The 16,799-nt window shown below is 49.8% G+C and overlaps 1 protein-coding gene across 13 annotated transcripts in view; it reads left to right on the top strand.

The window, feature by feature from the left end:
* NCOR2 (nuclear receptor corepressor 2) overlaps positions 1 to 16,799 on the top strand; it is a 257,110-nt gene that overhangs the window by 95,134 nt on the left and 145,177 nt on the right. For all 13 annotated transcript variants that reach the window (XM_064466324.1, XM_064466335.1, XM_064466326.1 and 10 more), the window contains exon 4: positions 5,791 to 5,971. In XM_064466324.1, the coding sequence (XP_064322394.1) occupies positions 5,791 to 5,971 (181 nt within the window). The remainder of the gene's footprint in view (positions 1 to 5,790; positions 5,972 to 16,799) is intronic.

Raw genomic sequence — 16,799 nt, 5'->3', positions numbered from 1 at the left:
TTATAAGTGTTACAATTTTAGAGCAAGATTCCGTATTAGCATAGGAATGCTGGGGTGGATAATGGCTTCTCTGGCAGAAAACATGGCTGTAAATAAACGGTATGCATGTTAACACAATATATTCCACCTTTATCCAGATGAGTCACTATTTTCTTAGGAGATTATTTTCCCTGTCCATGAGACCATGCCCCTTTTTTGGAGCCTTTCTGCTTAGCAGTCGTAAGGAGTTTGAAGAGTTTGCCTGGTGTTGATCTGAAGTATGACATTTAGGATACGTTAAGCAGCTGCTCTGTTTCTGCGGCCATCCGAGATAGCCATGTGCAGTATAGCATGAGAGCAGGCCTAATTACTGTGGTTATTGAATGTGATTAATGCTGCTGGCTGAGGAGCCCGGGGAGTGGTGGGAAGCTGGGGCAGTGTGCATGGCCGCTGGAAATCATGTGCAGCTCTCGGTCTTCATCTGTGCTGGGCCAAATAGCACCAACTGCTCCCGAGTTAACAGCACGACCGATGTGATTTTATTTATGGTGTTTAATTAAGCGTCCATTTTTAAAGGTGACCCTTTTCTCAGGAGAGAGCGATGGTGCGGCAAAATCCCTACAACCATATATCTTTGTCTTTTCACACTTGAAATGATGTTCTGGGAGCCGTGTTTTTTTTCCTCCCCATAAATGAACGTGGGAAAATAACAGCTGGAAAGGGCAGATGCTGGTGTGTAGACACTTGTGACAAGCCTTGTGGGCTGTGGGCATGTCCACAGGTGGGCGCCGAGGGTGACTGAGGCTCCGCAGAGGAGATGGGGAGACACTAGGCTTCCTAGAATGGGCCAGTGTGCCCTGGCAGGGGGGTGTGAGGGGAAACCTTGGCTTTGTCTTGGCTGAGATGGAGGGGTAAAAGTTCATGAAGCAACTTTCTTGTTCATAATCTTGAACCAGATTTACTTTGGGGGAGGAAGGGTGATCTTGCAATATATGCAGCAGGCCCTGTAAAACATGGGATGTCCCTGAAGCCATTGGTTCAGGGAGTGCTCCAGCCACCCAGGACTGCCAATAGCGCTTTCTTGTGGGGCTTCAGGTTTCTGATGCCTGGAGAAGGCATGTCAGGGAGCTTGTGGAGACACACAAATATTCTTTCTCCTCCTCTTGAGTGAGGCAGTGCCATTGTGTGACCAAGTTTTAAAGTTTCTGCTGGTCCTGTCCATGAATGAATGATTTGGGCTCTCTGTGTGAAGACCTTCAATATGCAAGTTTTAAATAAAGCATCTGCTCTCATCTAAATTGCAGTTGGCTTGGAAGAAGGTGGCTGAGGGGGATGCGTGGGGCGGCTGAGGCACAGCTACCTGCTCTTGTGTGGGAATGCACGGCTAGACCATCACGAGGATGCACGTGGGACTGCCCGGTCATAGGCGCTCAGTCAGACCTTGTGAGGACCTGGGAGTCCTTGAGCTGGACGACGTGGTGAGCTAAGCATCCTGCTCGAGGCTGTCCCACACCTCTGGCTTGTGAAGGCTCAATCCTGCTGCTGGCAGACGTTGCTGAGGGTGTGGGAACTCACCTTCCCCACCCAGACAGGCTGCCTTCCCATGGCCTCTGTTGTTAAGTCATGAAGGTTTTTTTCCCTCTCCACCTATGTGACAGAGGGAATATATCATCTGGCCCTGTACATGTTTTTCTAGCTGTCTGGTAGCAGGTTTGCTTCTACAAACCCTCCGGTTTATCTCTTTAACAGGTCTCAATTTGCCCAGTCACCCACTCTGGCTATCATTAGCCATAAAGGGGTTGCTGAAAACTCTGATAAATCTTAGCATTGGCTATAAATAATCCACTTTGACATTTGTGGTTTTCTATATTATTCCTTCTCAAAAGCATTTTATTGTCTGTCTGTACCTGTGGGGCTGGAGACTTTTTTAAACTTAATTTTGGAGACAATTTCCCACCAAACCATCTCAGCCAGAGGAAATAAACAGCTGCAGTGAGGCTGTCGTTTACCTTGGTTCTGGTTCCAAGAGACTGCAAGAGCCAGTTTTCCAGCCTGGTTATGTTGTTTGGCCCCATGATGTAGGGAACAATATTTGTGGATGGGAGCAAAATGTAAAATGTGCCCTTGCTGGGAAGTTGGTGGGAGCAGGCTCGGAGTCGCTGCTTGTGTTTTGAGCCCTTGGTGCGAGAGGCACATCCCCGTGAAGCCGAGCTGGGTTTGGATATTGTAGAAGAGCAGTCATTCTTCCTGCTGTCATTCTACCTGCTGCTGCGCAGCTGATGGAGAAATGGGAAGGTTTGAAGAGCAGGGGAGGATCGTGCTGCTCTGAAGAGCCAGGCACTGTGCTCCTGAGGTGGGTTGATGGGTTGGGTTGGTTCTCTTTGACCTCCAGAAAAGTTTGTACTTGTCTGTTGATTTGGCTTCAGCAAAGTAAAGAGGATAAAGTTAAGATCCATTTAGATCTCATCAGGGCTTCTCTTACAAACCCCAAGGACAGCTCAGGATATCTCATTTGTTCGTCCCTCGAAGGAGAGAGATGCTCTCAGCTTCCTCTACGCCCAGCTAGCAGTCAACCTCTTTTTTTTCAGCCCATCTCGAGCTCACATGGTTCTGGTGTAGGTATAACACAGCAGAAGATGTTTTCCTAGGTCACAGTGACCTGCACATGCTGGATTAAGTTGCAGGTGCCCTGCACTTGCTGTAGGATTTTAGCTGCTCCTACCTTCCTGATGCCTCATGTGAATCTGTTGAGGAAATGGCCTTGGTGAATGAGTAATGCGGCTCTGCAGCTGGTAGAGTGTAATTAGTTTCTCAGATTAGTAATAAACCAAAGGTCTAATCTTGGGTTGTCTTGGTCTTCTGGATTCAGACCTGCCCAAAGCAGAGCTGTGTGTGGATGGCTGGACATCAGGGCAAACCCTGGGCACCCAGCCTCGGTGCGTCAACAGATTTCACCCCGCTCGCTTCTTTTAAGTGTTTGTGGCGAAGGTCTCCAGGTGAGGACTAACGTGCCTCACTTCATAATTAACGCTGGCATTTGGCTTATTTCATTTAATCATGCATAACTCACATGCAATTAAAAACATACTTTCCCTTCAGCAAAGTAGGAATCTCTGGAATAAACCGGCCAGGTGGGAACTATTTGGAAAATGCAGCAAAACCCGAAACTTGGTGTAATGGGAGGGTTTTTCAGGCAGGGCTATTTTTATGCTGACAGCAACGTCATCGCTGTATAGAAGTCCGTTGTAAAGAGTTTGCTGCAGGTGTGGATGTAAAGAGTGAAAGGTGTGAAGGCTTCAAGCGAGAGCATTTGTGTTTGCAGCCAGGACAGGCTGAGCGGGTTGTGTCAGGCAAAGCAATCTCGGGAGCGGCTGGAAATTCCAGTGGATAAAGTTAATAGCAGTTCCAATGGATGTGGAAATGGAAATAAAATAGCACCCTATAACATTGCAGCTGCTTTCCCCGGCGTGGCCCCAGCCTTGCTGTAACTGCCTTTGTAAAGCTGAGAGTCTCTCTTATCTTAAAAATCCGTGTTTTTTTTCTGAGCGTAGCAGTAGGGGTGGGTTGGGTTCCTGACAACTGTAGAGGTCTCAGAGCTGTCCTGTGTCAATTAGCAGCTTCTTGGTAATACGGCCTTAGAAAAAAAAAAAGGGGGTGATGGGGGGAGAAGTGAAAATAAATACATCTGACTTCTAATTGCCTTGGTACAGCAGAGCCTTGGGTGTTGGAATATTTTAACACCTGCCCAGCTCAACAGTTGCTTATTGTTCCTGGGTTTTACGGCAGAGCCCGAAATGTCAGCGTGCAGCTGTGGGCAGACAGGGTTTGCACGAGGGGTTGGGACAAGCCAGCAGGAAACTTGAGAGGTGCCAGGAGATATTTCTGGGCTTGCTGAGAAAAGTTGAGGATCATTCAGTGTGAAAGCATTTGCAGGTGAAGTGAGCCGTGCTTCAATGCCAAATTTAAGAGCTGTTCTGTGCTGAAAAGTTTGCTGCGTGAGCTGTGCATTCGCTCTCCCGTAGGCTGGAGACTGGAGTGGCAAAGGCAGTGCCAGAGCCTCCCTGCTCTCCCGTCCCCTTTTTGCTGGGGAGGAGGAAGAGGATGAGCCAGATTCTGTTTCTGTGTGTCAGCAGCAAAGCTGCTGCCCGAATCCCAGCGCCAGCACCTGTGCCAAACCCACAGCAGCAGAGTTTGGCCTGCACATGCTTTGTGCCTGCTGTTGATGCTTAAATTAAAAAAAAAAAGAAAAAAAACCTTTATCTTGCTTCCCTGGAGAGAGGTTGAGTTGGCCACACTGCTGCAGGGGAGGGCAGAGACCTTTGCTTGAGGTGGTGCCCCCTGAGAAGGTGGCTTTCACTGGGCTTCCTCCTCTCTCTGGATGCGATCCAGAGCCGTTACAGCCGCTGGAAAGACTCCCGCTGGCTTCAGAGGGCTCGGGGTCCTTCCCTTTTTGTCATCCTCTCAGAGATATTTAATTAGCTAGGTAAAAATTAATGCCGGCAGTTGCAGTTTGTCGGTGGGGCCAAATGATGCACAAGACCCCCTGTCTTTTATGCTTGCTCTTGACAAAACACATCCCCTCCCCTCCTCCTGTTTGAGTAGCTTCAAAGGCTGTTTAGTTTGTCGGCGTTTGGTAACTGGGGAGGATACTTCACCACGCAGCTCAGGATAACTTGAAGAATCTTGTTTAAGGAGAAAAGAAAAAATGCCGTGGTTTTTTTCTTCCAAGCTTTGAATCTCCTGTGCTTCATTTTATTTTTATTTCTTTAAAAGACACTTCTGCCTGAAGTGTTAAAAACACACCCTTGGAGCTGCTGCTGCAAAGCTGATCCTTGGGCATAGTAAAAGGTTTAATGTATTTTTGCAGGATCCCTTTACAATTCCCACAAGAGAATCCTGCTAGGAAAAATAAAGCTACAGAAGAGTTTTACATTTGTTTAAAAAAAGCAAAACCAAGCCCAATTTCCAGGTATTACCAACTGCATCATATTTAAAAGGTGAAAGATATCTGAGCCCGATGTGACTCGTTGGTGCAGTTGCTATCACTGGATAATGTGCCTTTACAGCTTGCCAGGTCTGCGTCAGAGACGTGCAACTACATGTGGCTGGTTTCTTTCCTCCCCCATCCTGGAAAAATAAATCCCTACTGTCTAGCCATGGAGGAGTATGCATTTTTTCCCAGCTATAATCCTTGGTATTCCTACCTAAGGTGCTAAATATAAACAGTGGCGCAGGTATCTTTGACTAAATAAGCCAAACGTGGCAGAAGGGAGCTCCACCTGGACTGAAGGGCCACAGGGGGATTTATGGGCCAGTTTTGGGATGTTCTGAGCTTTGGCTTTTTCTGGTCAGCCTGACCCATGTGGCATGAGAGCAAAGGCTCCAACCTGCAGCCTCATTTGCATTGCCCTGGTGTAGGGACAGCCATGCGTCCCGTGTGGTGGGACAGGAGATGGCAGTGGGGCTTTCCAGGTGATGTGGTGGTGCTGAGGAGGGGGTCAGCAGGGCAGCCTGTTGGGCTTGGGACGGTGGTGATCCTGCACCCCACGTCCTGCTTCCCGGGTGATGCCTGGTTCTGCCTGTGTGCAGTGAGCACTCCAGGAGATGCACCGTGCCCAGTGACTGAGCTATGGAGCTGTGCCTCTTGGGTCTGCAAAGACCTGAGATGTTGGAGTCCAGGGCCACTTGCCCTTCCTTCATGCATCCTTCTGGGAGATGGGCAGAAGTTGAGCCCTCTCTCCTCCTTGAGTGGCTTGCAAGGGAGAGCAGAGGTGGCTTGTTTTCTAAAGGCTCCTTTCTCTTTGTCCCCAGATCTCAGGAGCTGCACCTGAGAACCGAGGCGCATTCCTATCTCTCTGACCTGGCAAAGCCGTCGGACTTGGAGTTCATTGAAACCAAGAGACCACGTCTGGATCTGCTGCAGGACCCCCTGATGCGGCACTCGCCTCTCCTGAACCAGAGCCAGCAGGGAGGGACAGAGGACCTCTCAAAGGTAAGGGGCCAACAGCCCGGATGCTAGCTGGGTGTGGGGTCTGTGTTTTGTGATCCCCTTGGCTTGTTTAGAGCTACCTTTGAGGCTCTGAGCTGCCACTGAAATCAGTGTAGATGGTGGTTCCTGATGCATCAAGCAGTGCTTGGTGGTGTGTTGGATGATATTCACTGAGATGGGGTGACCACTTTGGAGAAACAGAGGCATATCAGCTTTCCCCATAACTGTTATGGTTATGGGCTTGCATTTACTGGGCTATTAGAGGCACCAGAACAATTTGGAAGCTTCTGTAGGCTGAATTAGGGATGGTCATGTCTGGCTTTTCTGGATACTGTGCCCTGATTTGATTTTTTTTTTTTTACTTGACCTTTCTCATTTATCACATCTCTTTATTTAATATCGGTGTTTGAAGGGTTTGAATTGGTTGCCGGTGGTTCTTTAATACAATCTTCCCCAAGAAAGCCTCCCTTGTCTCGGTCTCATTTAACAAAGCAAATTATTTACTTGCAATTGTTCCCTCTGCACATGTAATAAATGTTGCAAAGAAAAATCTCTTGCTTGTGTGCCTGTTTGGATTTACTTTCATGCTCTGTTGGGGTAAATTGTATTTGATTTTACTGTGAGCTTGGACATATTCCTGGTTGGCAGGAAAGTCTTGCTGGGTAAACATGCTGGGGGCAGCTGGCTTGTGCCGCCAGTACAAGCTCCAGCGCTGTGAGCACTGAGGGTTAATGCAGCTGCAGGCTGAGCTTTGGAGATGTCTGAGTCCTCAGTGAAATGAGAAGTCAGCATCCTCACCTGGGACCTCAGGATGGTTTGCTGTATTGCTGTGGGGGCTGACTGAAATAACACATGGGCAAGAAAGCACTTGCGTGGGAGTGCTGGGATATTCAGACACCTCTTATCCTACAGTACTGGTGGGCCTTACGTGAGATCCCTCTGACCTTTCTTGAGTGAGGAGGACATTTAACTTTGGGGTAATTCAGATGCCGAGGGAGGCCTGGCTTGATCTCGTGGAGGAGGGGGCTGCAGGGACTGCCGATTGCGAAAGGTGAGCTGATGGTGGAAGGGGTGGAGCAGCTCTTTTTTAAGAGCTATATTTGAACTCGGAGACCATGAGAAATGCACGAGGCACATCAGCTTGCTCTCCTTTAGCTCCTGATAGTGTGCTGCCTTGGAAAAGGTGCCTCTGAGATGCTGTGGCTCTTCTGTGTCCCATCTTTGCTGCTCCCTCTGAGATGTATCTTAACAAGCTGATGCTGTGACCAGCCAGAGGTCTGCTCTCTGTGCCACTGGGATGCATTGTGGTGGCTCTGAACCATAGAGTATACTTGTGGGTTGCGTGGATGGTGGGGAAAATAAACTGTTGGCCATGAAACAAGAAATATCCCCCTCCGAAGACATGAGGAAACCAGGATGGCTTTTTTGTCTGCACATTATTTCCATCAGCAGTTCTGTTCTGTTTCTCACCAGAAAGCCACGTATTGTCTCAGCTATTTGCTTCTAATAGGCAAAGCTGCTCTTGAGGCATTAGTTGGTGAGTTCAGGGGCTGCATTTGCTTCTTGGTCTGTGACACATTTCCAGGAACTACATGCACTTTATGGGGCTTAAAACATTTGTTAATGAAAAAGAGAGAGAGACAGAAAGAAAGTGAGATACAATTCAGCAAGACAAGATTATGCTTTTAGTGGAGCCATTTGTAATTTCAGAGTCTGGAAGGAAGAAAAAAATGTGGTGCCCCTGACTGGCAAGAGCCTAAGTAGAGCTGGGATTAGTTGCTCAAAACTAGTGGGGGCTGTTTCCAGAATGGGTTTGATGGAGCTCACTGCCAGACTAGGATGATCTCAGTGCTGTTCAAGTGGCTGGGAGCCGAAGGCAAGTCTGGGGTGTAGGAAGGTATATCTGCCTTTGCAGCTTAGGAAATTAGATTCATAGCAGTCTTTTGGCCTTATTCTTGAGCAGTCATCCTCAGACTAGTCTATAAACTGCTTATGGACATTAAGGTCATGGTAAATCTCCTGTAGCTGACCTGTGTGCATTGCCCTGAGCCTCAGTGTGTTAGAGGAGCTATTCTGCATATGATGGTCCAGAGGAAATGTCAAGAGCTGATACTAGTCTTTGGCCACAAGCTCTGGACACTTGTATATCTGGGCTACTCACACATGTAAAACTATTTCTTGCATCCATGCTAAGCCAGCAACGGTTGCATTTGGCACTGGGCTCTGGTGGTGTAAATCACCATCTAGAACAGCTGATAAAGACCTTCCTGAGAGGCTGTGTGCTGAGCCCCTTGACTGCCATCAGCTCCTCTGCCTGGCTGATGTGACCTCCTAAAACAACATGTCCTGGCAGCTAATGCCCGCTCTGCTCCATCCCTGTGGACGCTGGCCCGCCCTTCAGTTCTAGCAGCACCATGTTTTTCCTGCTTGCTCGGCATGTCTTCCATTCTCAGGGGTTATTCTGAAAGCTTCCTGCCTTCCCGCAAGCGCTCTGCTAGGTGGGTGCAGGGCCAGAGGTGTCTGTGCACCTGCGAGCTGCGCGTGGAGCGGAGCGGGTGGCACGCATGTAGCGGCAGGAGCTGCGTCCCAGAGCGGTGGCACATGCGTAGCAGCAGGACGTTTGTCCCAGTGACCAGAGCTGGAGAGAGAAATTTGCTGTTCCATCTGTGCTGCTGACTCGGTGCCTGACAAAGTCATTCGATACTTAATCTAGGGCAGCTTTGCAAGCTGGGCGAGCTCTTTGGATGAGATGCACAATGTGAGCTGGTCATTGTTTAGACAGAGTATCCTAGGAGTTGTTCACTTACCCCTAACCCCATTCCATGTTGCTGTAGTCACTGTGTGGGGAGGAGCTCAATTTACTCACAACAGCACTAGGATTGCTTTTCATGGTGGTTTTGCAGATGGAGCTAATTTCTGTGCAGCAAAGAGCTTCACCAAACCCTCAATAAAAAAGGTAATGGTTTGGTTATATGCTCTGGGTGGGAGCCCGACTGTCCCAAGGGACGTAACTAGTGCAGCAGCAGTGGATGTTGCTTTCAGGCAGTGGGTACCTGTTGGTCTCTGGTTTCAGAGCAATGGTGGAGCTGAGGTGCAGAATCGGGTCTGGTGGCGTGTGAGTTTAGCGTGTCCTTGATAACTACCGGTTGCATCAGGTTTACCAACCTTCAGCCCAGGGGCGAGAAGTTAGCACCATTCGTGCACGTTTCCAAGGTCTTTGTTTTGGGCCATAGTCTGTGCTGTGAGCACAGATGAAATAATTGACGTGCCAAATCTTGGTAACGGGTTCCAGAGTTCTTCCATTTACCACCACCAGAAGAGAAGTGGATGTCTTAGGTCTTTATCCCTCCTCCCCCAAGCCCTGGGGTGAGCTGGGCCCCTTTACCCTGTTCAGGATCCCTGCAGCCTTGCTCCAAGAGAGGCTTGGTTTGTAAGGAGAAGGTAATGTCTTCTATTAGCTCAGCACATTATAGCTGGAGAAAACAGACATGCTTTTGGGCAGCATGCCTTTCAAATGCAGCAGCTTTACAGCTAAATCTCAGATGGTCTAGTAAAAGATATTACCGTTCTTTATGAACCTTGTATTGCTCATATCCTTGAACGCTGGTGTTTCTTTTCAAGCCGGGGAAGAAAAGGTTGTTTTCTTGCCTGCTTTCCCCTGTTTGAGCATATTTTTCCCTGCAAGAGGGGTTGCTGTCACATTGCTGCAGTGCACGTAGTCCTGTATTCCTGCTGCTGGATGGAGCCAGCAGGGTTCTGGCGAGCTCAGTCTGCTGGTGGAAAAATGAAATCTCCCTGTGCCCTCTGTGCCAGCATGGGCTGACGCTGCCTCTGAGAAGGTGCTTCCTTGAGGTGGCTGAGAATAACCAGGCAAAACTAAAGCAGGACTGTTTTTTCAATCACTGCAAGCCTGGATGTGAGGTTTGCTGGAAGAGCTGCTGTGATGCAGATTTGCTGGGTGTGCTCTTGGCAGAGATGCAGGAGCTGGTTCCCAGGACCCTCGGTGGTTTCTGCTTTCTTTCTGATAGAGAAAGTCACGGACCTCCATCATGTAACAGCAGATAGGAGTAAAACAGACGGCTCCAGAGCAGGCCAGTGCGGTATCTGCACGATCCCCTGTCTCTGCACATACGTGCACAGCTGGTGCTGTGTGCAGTCCTGCCCCGCAGGGACGATGAGCATGGTGCGTCTGGTCGAGCAGCGCCTGCTCTCTTCTCTCAGGAGCTGGAGGTTAGTCCTGCCTCTCCCATCTCTTCCTATTCCCATTATGCTTCCACTTGTTCTTCTTCCCATTTCTGAGACTGCTTTTCCACCACGTACGTGGTTTGCTGCTCCTTCCTATAGGATGTGAGTCAGTTGTGGTGTGCATTTAGTCCCCTTGCAAGGGCTGGCTGGCTGCACTTACACGTAGCCTATTGCTCCAGCAGGAATACGCTTAGGGGGAGCCATGTAGTCCCACAGGTACGGGGCTGGGTGGAGGCTTAGGAAACCTGAACCTTGCTGCCATCTGCCCTGGTAAGTCTCTTCCCCTTTCTGTATCTCAGATTTCCCCATCTGTACAAGGGACAATGCCACTTCCCTCTTTTGTAAAATAATTAACAACTATTGATGGAAAAAAAAAAAAAGCTATTAAGGACTTGGACCCTGCTTTACGTTGTTGAAGGATTTGAATTTATTCCCTTTCTGCATGAGTGTTTATGTTGTGCTACAGACTGAAAAATGGAATAAGAAAAGGGAAGGGGGGAGTCTTGGAAGAGAGCACCAAGGCCAGGAAATATGTATGGCAAAGCAGAAATTAGGGCAAAGGGTATTTTGCTTTGATGCACGTTAATGTAGCTTTAAAAGCAATTAATTGAAAAAGGAGGAATTAACACATTTAAAATGCCTTTTTAATGATGCATTGAAGCCAGCAGCATACATGCCAAATTTCACACTGACTGCCTGTTCCAGAGCCCAATTTACAATAAACTCCTGGAAAACAGGCTGTGGGATGGAAAGGCTCTTGGCTAGCCTGCTAACCCCTGCCCTGGCCACAGGCTGGCAGAGCACCGAGGACAACCGAAAGGCCTTTCGGGAGCCCTGCTTCCTCCTCGCCGTGCTGGCCAGGGCCTTGGCAGCGCTGTTCCCTGGTAGCCGCTCCAACCCTTGCCGAACGTGCCGGGGAAGAGGAGCGGGAGCCTGGGGTCTCCCACAGCGGGGGTTGCCCCAGCATATGGGGATGGATGCTCGGGGGGCAGCGCTGCAGGTCCCAGCATGGATATCTGGGCTGGCTTGGCTGGTAAATCACCAGTGGCGTTTCTGCTCTGTGGCTTTGTTATGGGAACATTGATCTGTTGCTGGGATTAACCTCTCAGAGTTTCCAGTGGGTTGGTCTCGCAGTTATTAATGAAACTGGCTGGAACTTGTGTTGACCTTGGCAGAGGCCCCAGTTGGCTTGGAGGTAACTGGCAAAAGCATAATCTCTAATTGAGTAATCCAGTGCTGGGGGAAGGGAGCGGAGGGGGTGGAAACGCAGCAGCGCTTTGAACTGGGAGAGCTGCGGCGCTCCGACGGGATGCGTAGGAGTGGAGCACTCAAAAGGGCGCTGAGCACGGTGGCCGCTGAGGGAATTAGTAAGGAAAAGCGAGGCGGCATCTCGGTTCCTGCACCCCGGGCTCCCTCTTGTAGAAACCAGCCCTGAATTCCAGCGCCTCCCTGTGATTTATTGCCACGGAACAATAGCGCAGAGGGGCTGGAGAACAGAACGAAGCTGTGAGTGTCGGCCATCCCTGGGCGCATGTCCTCCCGTAGCCTCTGAGTCTGTGGTGTGGATCATGCTGGGCTCTTCCTTCCCTGCTGGAGGTTGTTTTTTCACTTGGGAAAAAGAGCTCTGGGCTCGTTACCGGGGCTTTTGATGAACATCTGCAAGCAGGGACCTAGTGACAGCACAGGGCTGTCCTCCTCGGCCATGCACCTCTGCCACAGGGGAAGGGGTGGTTTCTTTTGGCCAGCTGTGACTGTGCCCAGGTCTGGTGGGGAGGGGGTAGCTGCCAGGGAGCCCTGTTGGACTCCCGGGCAGAGGGATCCTGCAGAACGGCGGTAGCACCAATGGAGAGGGGACACACTGATGCTGCCAGCACCCTGCCACTAGCTCCAGATTACCTGAAACCCAAGCAAGATGCAGAGCTCTGTGCTGTTGTGTGGCTTGATCAGCCCTGTGAAAGGTGAAATGCCTCAAACTACTTGCCACAAGGAGAATAATTCATGCCCGAAGGACTTGCCGGGTGCTCAGTGCAAAGCCGCGCATTCCGTGTGGCCTCCCAGCTGCTTCTGGAGGAGCGGACTTCTGTGGAAGTGGCTCTAGCCTCACATCTGAGCAATGAAACGAAACAATTTTAGTAGGTGCAAACATACCTACGTCTTTCCTGCTTTTGTCCTCCTTTCCCTGCAGAGAACAGCATTTCTTATTAACTGTCCTTGCAGCCTCCTTGGCCGGGAGGCAGGCTGGGCTCTCCCGGTGGTCTGAAGGCTGGTGGTGCAGTGCTGTGCCCATCAGGAGCAAGTGCCGCGGGGTTGTAGAGTTCAGCAGCTGCAGGAAGATCCTCCTGCGACATGTTCAACATCCACCCATCTGCCGTGCGGTTGCTCACGCTGTTGACTTGTGCTTGATAAAAATCTGATTGCAAAAATGATTCGGTGGGGTGGGGGAGGGAGGGGGGGAGAACTTTGCGTTAGGGCAACAATGATTCAAAGCTATTTCTGGGAAGATGAGGGAAATGTTGGCATTCTCTGTCATTCCAAACATATTTAAAAGCTGAAATATTTGCATTGTTCACGTTGTCACAGCGCAAACACTTCTGGCTGGATGTCTCCTTTCCCCCGCTTTCCTCCCTAGTCTGAAGATCATTTCCAAATAGCGGGAGGACGCGTGTGAGCGTGTCGACGTCTGCTCACCTGTGTGAGAACAAACACATGTTCGGGAGTGTGGGTCTGCCTTGTGCAAGCAGTCTGGCACTCGTGGCGTGCCTGGGAGCTCGTTGCATTGCCCTCTGCAAGGTGGCCGTGCCAGGATGGCTGCGAGGGCTTGTCAGCAGCCTGTGGCACGCACCAGCTCGCGACAGGGAGCCGAGGGAACCAACAGCTGGAGCGTTGTATCTGGAATGGGATACTTTGTCCCATGGACAGTCTCATGCTGGTTTCATTCAGAAACCAAATGCTGTTAGGTGTTGCCTGGTCCTTGCAAGACATTCGACTCCTCCAGCTGGCCCTGGGGCAGGGGGTAAAGGGAAGGAGCACATTGATTGACAAGACAACTGATTTTATCCAATTTTTCAGCTGAAGTCCCTATGGCCGAAGAACTAAACTATGGCCCAAGAGACTCGGGCACGGCAGGGAAAAAGCCCTCGTGGGCTGGGGAAACACTGCAGAGGCAGGATGTGAAAACTGAGCTTGACCTTCCCTGAGCTGCCTCCAGCCCGGCTTTGCCCTGCCCCAGCTGCTCCAGCCTGCGGCAGTCCCTGAGCCATGGAGAGAGGGACCGAGGCTCAGCATGGCTGGAAAACTGACGGATGAACAGACGGTGCCTCAAGCCCAGGTTGTTGTTTCGCACTTCTTTGGCTCGTTTGTGGTGATCGACATCCAAAACAACCTTTTAAACTGTCTTTCAAGCTGTAACGGCAGCGAAGGGTGGCGTGCTAAGGCTGGCTGCTTCTCGGGAGCCTGCTTCATCATTTACATAATTGGACTTTTCCGTTCCATTCAGTCAATATTACAAGGCTCGCGCAGTGCGACATCTCACCTGATCTGCTTGAGGGAAAGAAAGTCCCTTGACTTTGTGTGCCTCACCCCTGTAATTGGAAGAAATATTGCTGTTTTCTCCTGCTTGCGACAGGGCAGCGTTGTGAGCTGGGTATGCTGTGTGGATTCATGGAGCTTTTCCTTCTCCATCTTTGAAGCGTTTGTAGATGTTATGTGTATCTATTTTTTTCTTTAATAGCAGGAATTCTTAAGTGCCCTGTTCTGTGCTGGAAATACAGGAGAGCAAAGCTAGTTTGCTGCTTAACTGTCGGTCCTCAGCGGGGACTTAGGTGGTTGTGGCAGGAACTGGCACCGGACTCCTGTGCATTGCTCCAAAGCACAGGGATGGTGCAGGGTGAGGAGGGCTCTGCCAGCCGCCGCTGCTGTCCACCTGTGGTCAGTCTGGCTTCGCACATTCGTGGTAAAAAAGAAACTCCCACTTGGAATAAATTTCCAGGGAAGAATTCAGTCCTGGTACCAAGAGTGATATCCTAGCTGTTTTCTTCTCCCCCTGCAGTTTCGGCCTGATCTGGATTTCTTCTCTGCCCCATATCTTCTGGGAGGGGGTGTGGGTGCTGCCAGGCACGGAGCACTGCTCCAGCTCCCACTGGATCCAGGCGTGCTCCAGGATGGCGTATGGGATTGTTCCCACTTCCATGTGGTCTGGCCAGTTAGCGCAGGTGGTTGTTACTGATTCGCAAGCACGGATGTCGCCTTGCAGATGAACTCTGCCTCCCTCCTTGCTCGGCATCCTTGCACACCCCTCCTCACCACGGGTCTTCCTGGGGAGGGTGAGGGATTTGCTTGGGAGCAGCCCGAGCGTCTCTCCATGAATGTACAGCACCAAGCACACTTTTGGTGCTGTACTTTTCCATCATTATGAAATGCAGCCCATCCACTGTTCTGACTCACATAACGAAAGCCAGGGAGTTGTGACACTGATCAGATTAATTTTGCGCGCTGTGTTTTGAGGAGGAGGGTATTTCATGCTAAATCCTTCCTTCCCAGCGCTGGGTGGAAAGCTGCGGAGGAGATGCAATAGCAATCGATGGTGTTTGTCTGCTGCTGCTGGAGGGGATGGAGTGGGGGAGTGATTTCAGAGATGGATTTGGCAGAGAGGAGTTGCTGCTCTTTGTGCCTGTGGTGATGGAGCTGTAATAACATATTGAACATGGCAACAGCCCTTGCTAAAGCTCTGTGACTTCACGTCCGTGCTTCGTGGAGCCTCCTCTCTTAACAACACCCTCAGCATCGATAACAAGAGAGAGGCTGTTGAGTGCCAGAGAGCCTAGTTATAATCGCTCGCTGAAAACCTCTATTCTTTTTGGACCTAAACCTGCTTTTTAAACATAAAACTCTTTGGCTGTGTTTTAGGCAGAGAACATTCAGAGGGTTTTCTGGCTTGCTCCGCCACGAAATGCTCTGCAGCTTCGTGCTGCATGGCGGGGGGGCCAAGGGGCGATGGACACTGGTGTGCGTCAGGAATGCTGGCTGCATGCTCGGCAAGCAGAGAGGGGTTGTTTTAGGACAAGCTGACAGGCCCTTGGCTTGTTCTGCTGCTCTCGAAAAATGTAATTCTAATTCTTGGCACCTTTTTCCAGGAGGATAAGGAGTGAGAGCCCAGTGGAGGCTGTTCCCTCTGCCCTTGGAAATGGGCTTTTACCCAACGGCAGAGCTGGCTCAGGGCAGGAGTGATGTTCTCTGTCCTACCCCCAGTTTGGTGAATCGAAGGCAGAAATTAGTGGGGGAGAAGCAGCGCAGGATGAACTGACCTGAACCCACCTCCTTTGCGGTCCTGACCTAGATCTAGGTTCTCTTTGGTCATCTTAGCACTTTGTCCGAGCATCTTCTGCAAATGCCAGTGTTCTTCCTCTGCTTGCCTTCATCCCAGCAGGAACTAATGACCCCTTTAATCCTGCACCCCGGTACCTTTGGCTGCGAGATGCAGGGGAAGAGTGCGGCAATACCCAGCAGCAGAGGAGGAGGTAGGCAGCAGATGTGGGGTTGCCTAGCACGTGGCGCATCCACCGCATCCCAAGGGTTTCTCTGCACTTTATCACCTCCTCTGCCTGCACGGTAACACTTCCTAGGCTTGCCTTTGAATTACCTGCTCTGATCGCTGCCCTGAAAAGAGAAATGGCTGATTTCTCTCCTCCTTGTGCTGTTCCCCGAGGAGCAGCAGTGAGCGTTTCTGCCTTCTGATCTTTGCGTTGGATGCTGTTGTTCCCATGGCTGCTTAAGAAAGAGCTATTGCCTAGTGCAAATCAAGCTGTCCCACATGGTTATGCGACCAAACCAAGCAAAGCTTTTATTTCAGGCTGTTTTTCAGGTCTGTGTTGTTTTATCTTGCGCCAGCCACCACAGGTATGACGTAGAGCAGATTGCCCCCAGCAGCTAATGTTTCTGCCTCAGCAGCAGGCCGAGTGGCAGATGTAAACACAGGAACATTATGGTCTTTCAAACATTAAAAGCTACTAAAGAATAGGCAGGTATGTGTATATAAATATCTAGTGTACATTATATTAATGGCTTTCAGTATATTTGGAGAGGGATTTGTAAATTTATGCATCCATGAATGTTTCATGTGTGTATACTTTTTTCACAGGTTTTCAAGTAATTGAACAGCCTACTTTTTTTATGTGTATACATACCCACAAAAATATATACACTGCCTCATATACTTGTAAGCTGAGTTGTTTTTTTTTCATAGGCTTCTTCTAGCTGTGCAGTTCAGTGATCCTGCCTTCAGCAGCCACATGGAGTAAGGCTTAGAGTCTCGAGCAAAGCTAAATATTGATTTGAGTCAATCTGGGTGCACTTGGAGACATCACTAGTGTTCATGAATACAGCATAATCGCTGATTGGAGTGGGGAAATTTCATCACAAAGGCCCCAAAAGGGAGGTTTATTATTGCTTTCTTCCAAATGCCTGAATTTTATTAGCTTCAGTCATTCTTGGCAGGGCAGTGGAATGGGATTTTATAGTTAGCAAAGGAAAAGTAAACACAGTAATCATTTCACAGCCCTGTGCCTGCCAAACCAAGATGGAAATTCCA

This window comes from Phalacrocorax carbo, chromosome 15 (genome assembly GCF_963921805.1).
Source record: "Phalacrocorax carbo chromosome 15, bPhaCar2.1, whole genome shotgun sequence".
NCBI lineage: Eukaryota > Metazoa > Chordata > Aves > Suliformes > Phalacrocoracidae > Phalacrocorax > Phalacrocorax carbo.
The sequence above is the reverse complement of the archived record's forward strand: the minus strand, read 5'-3'. Positions and strand labels throughout refer to the sequence as shown.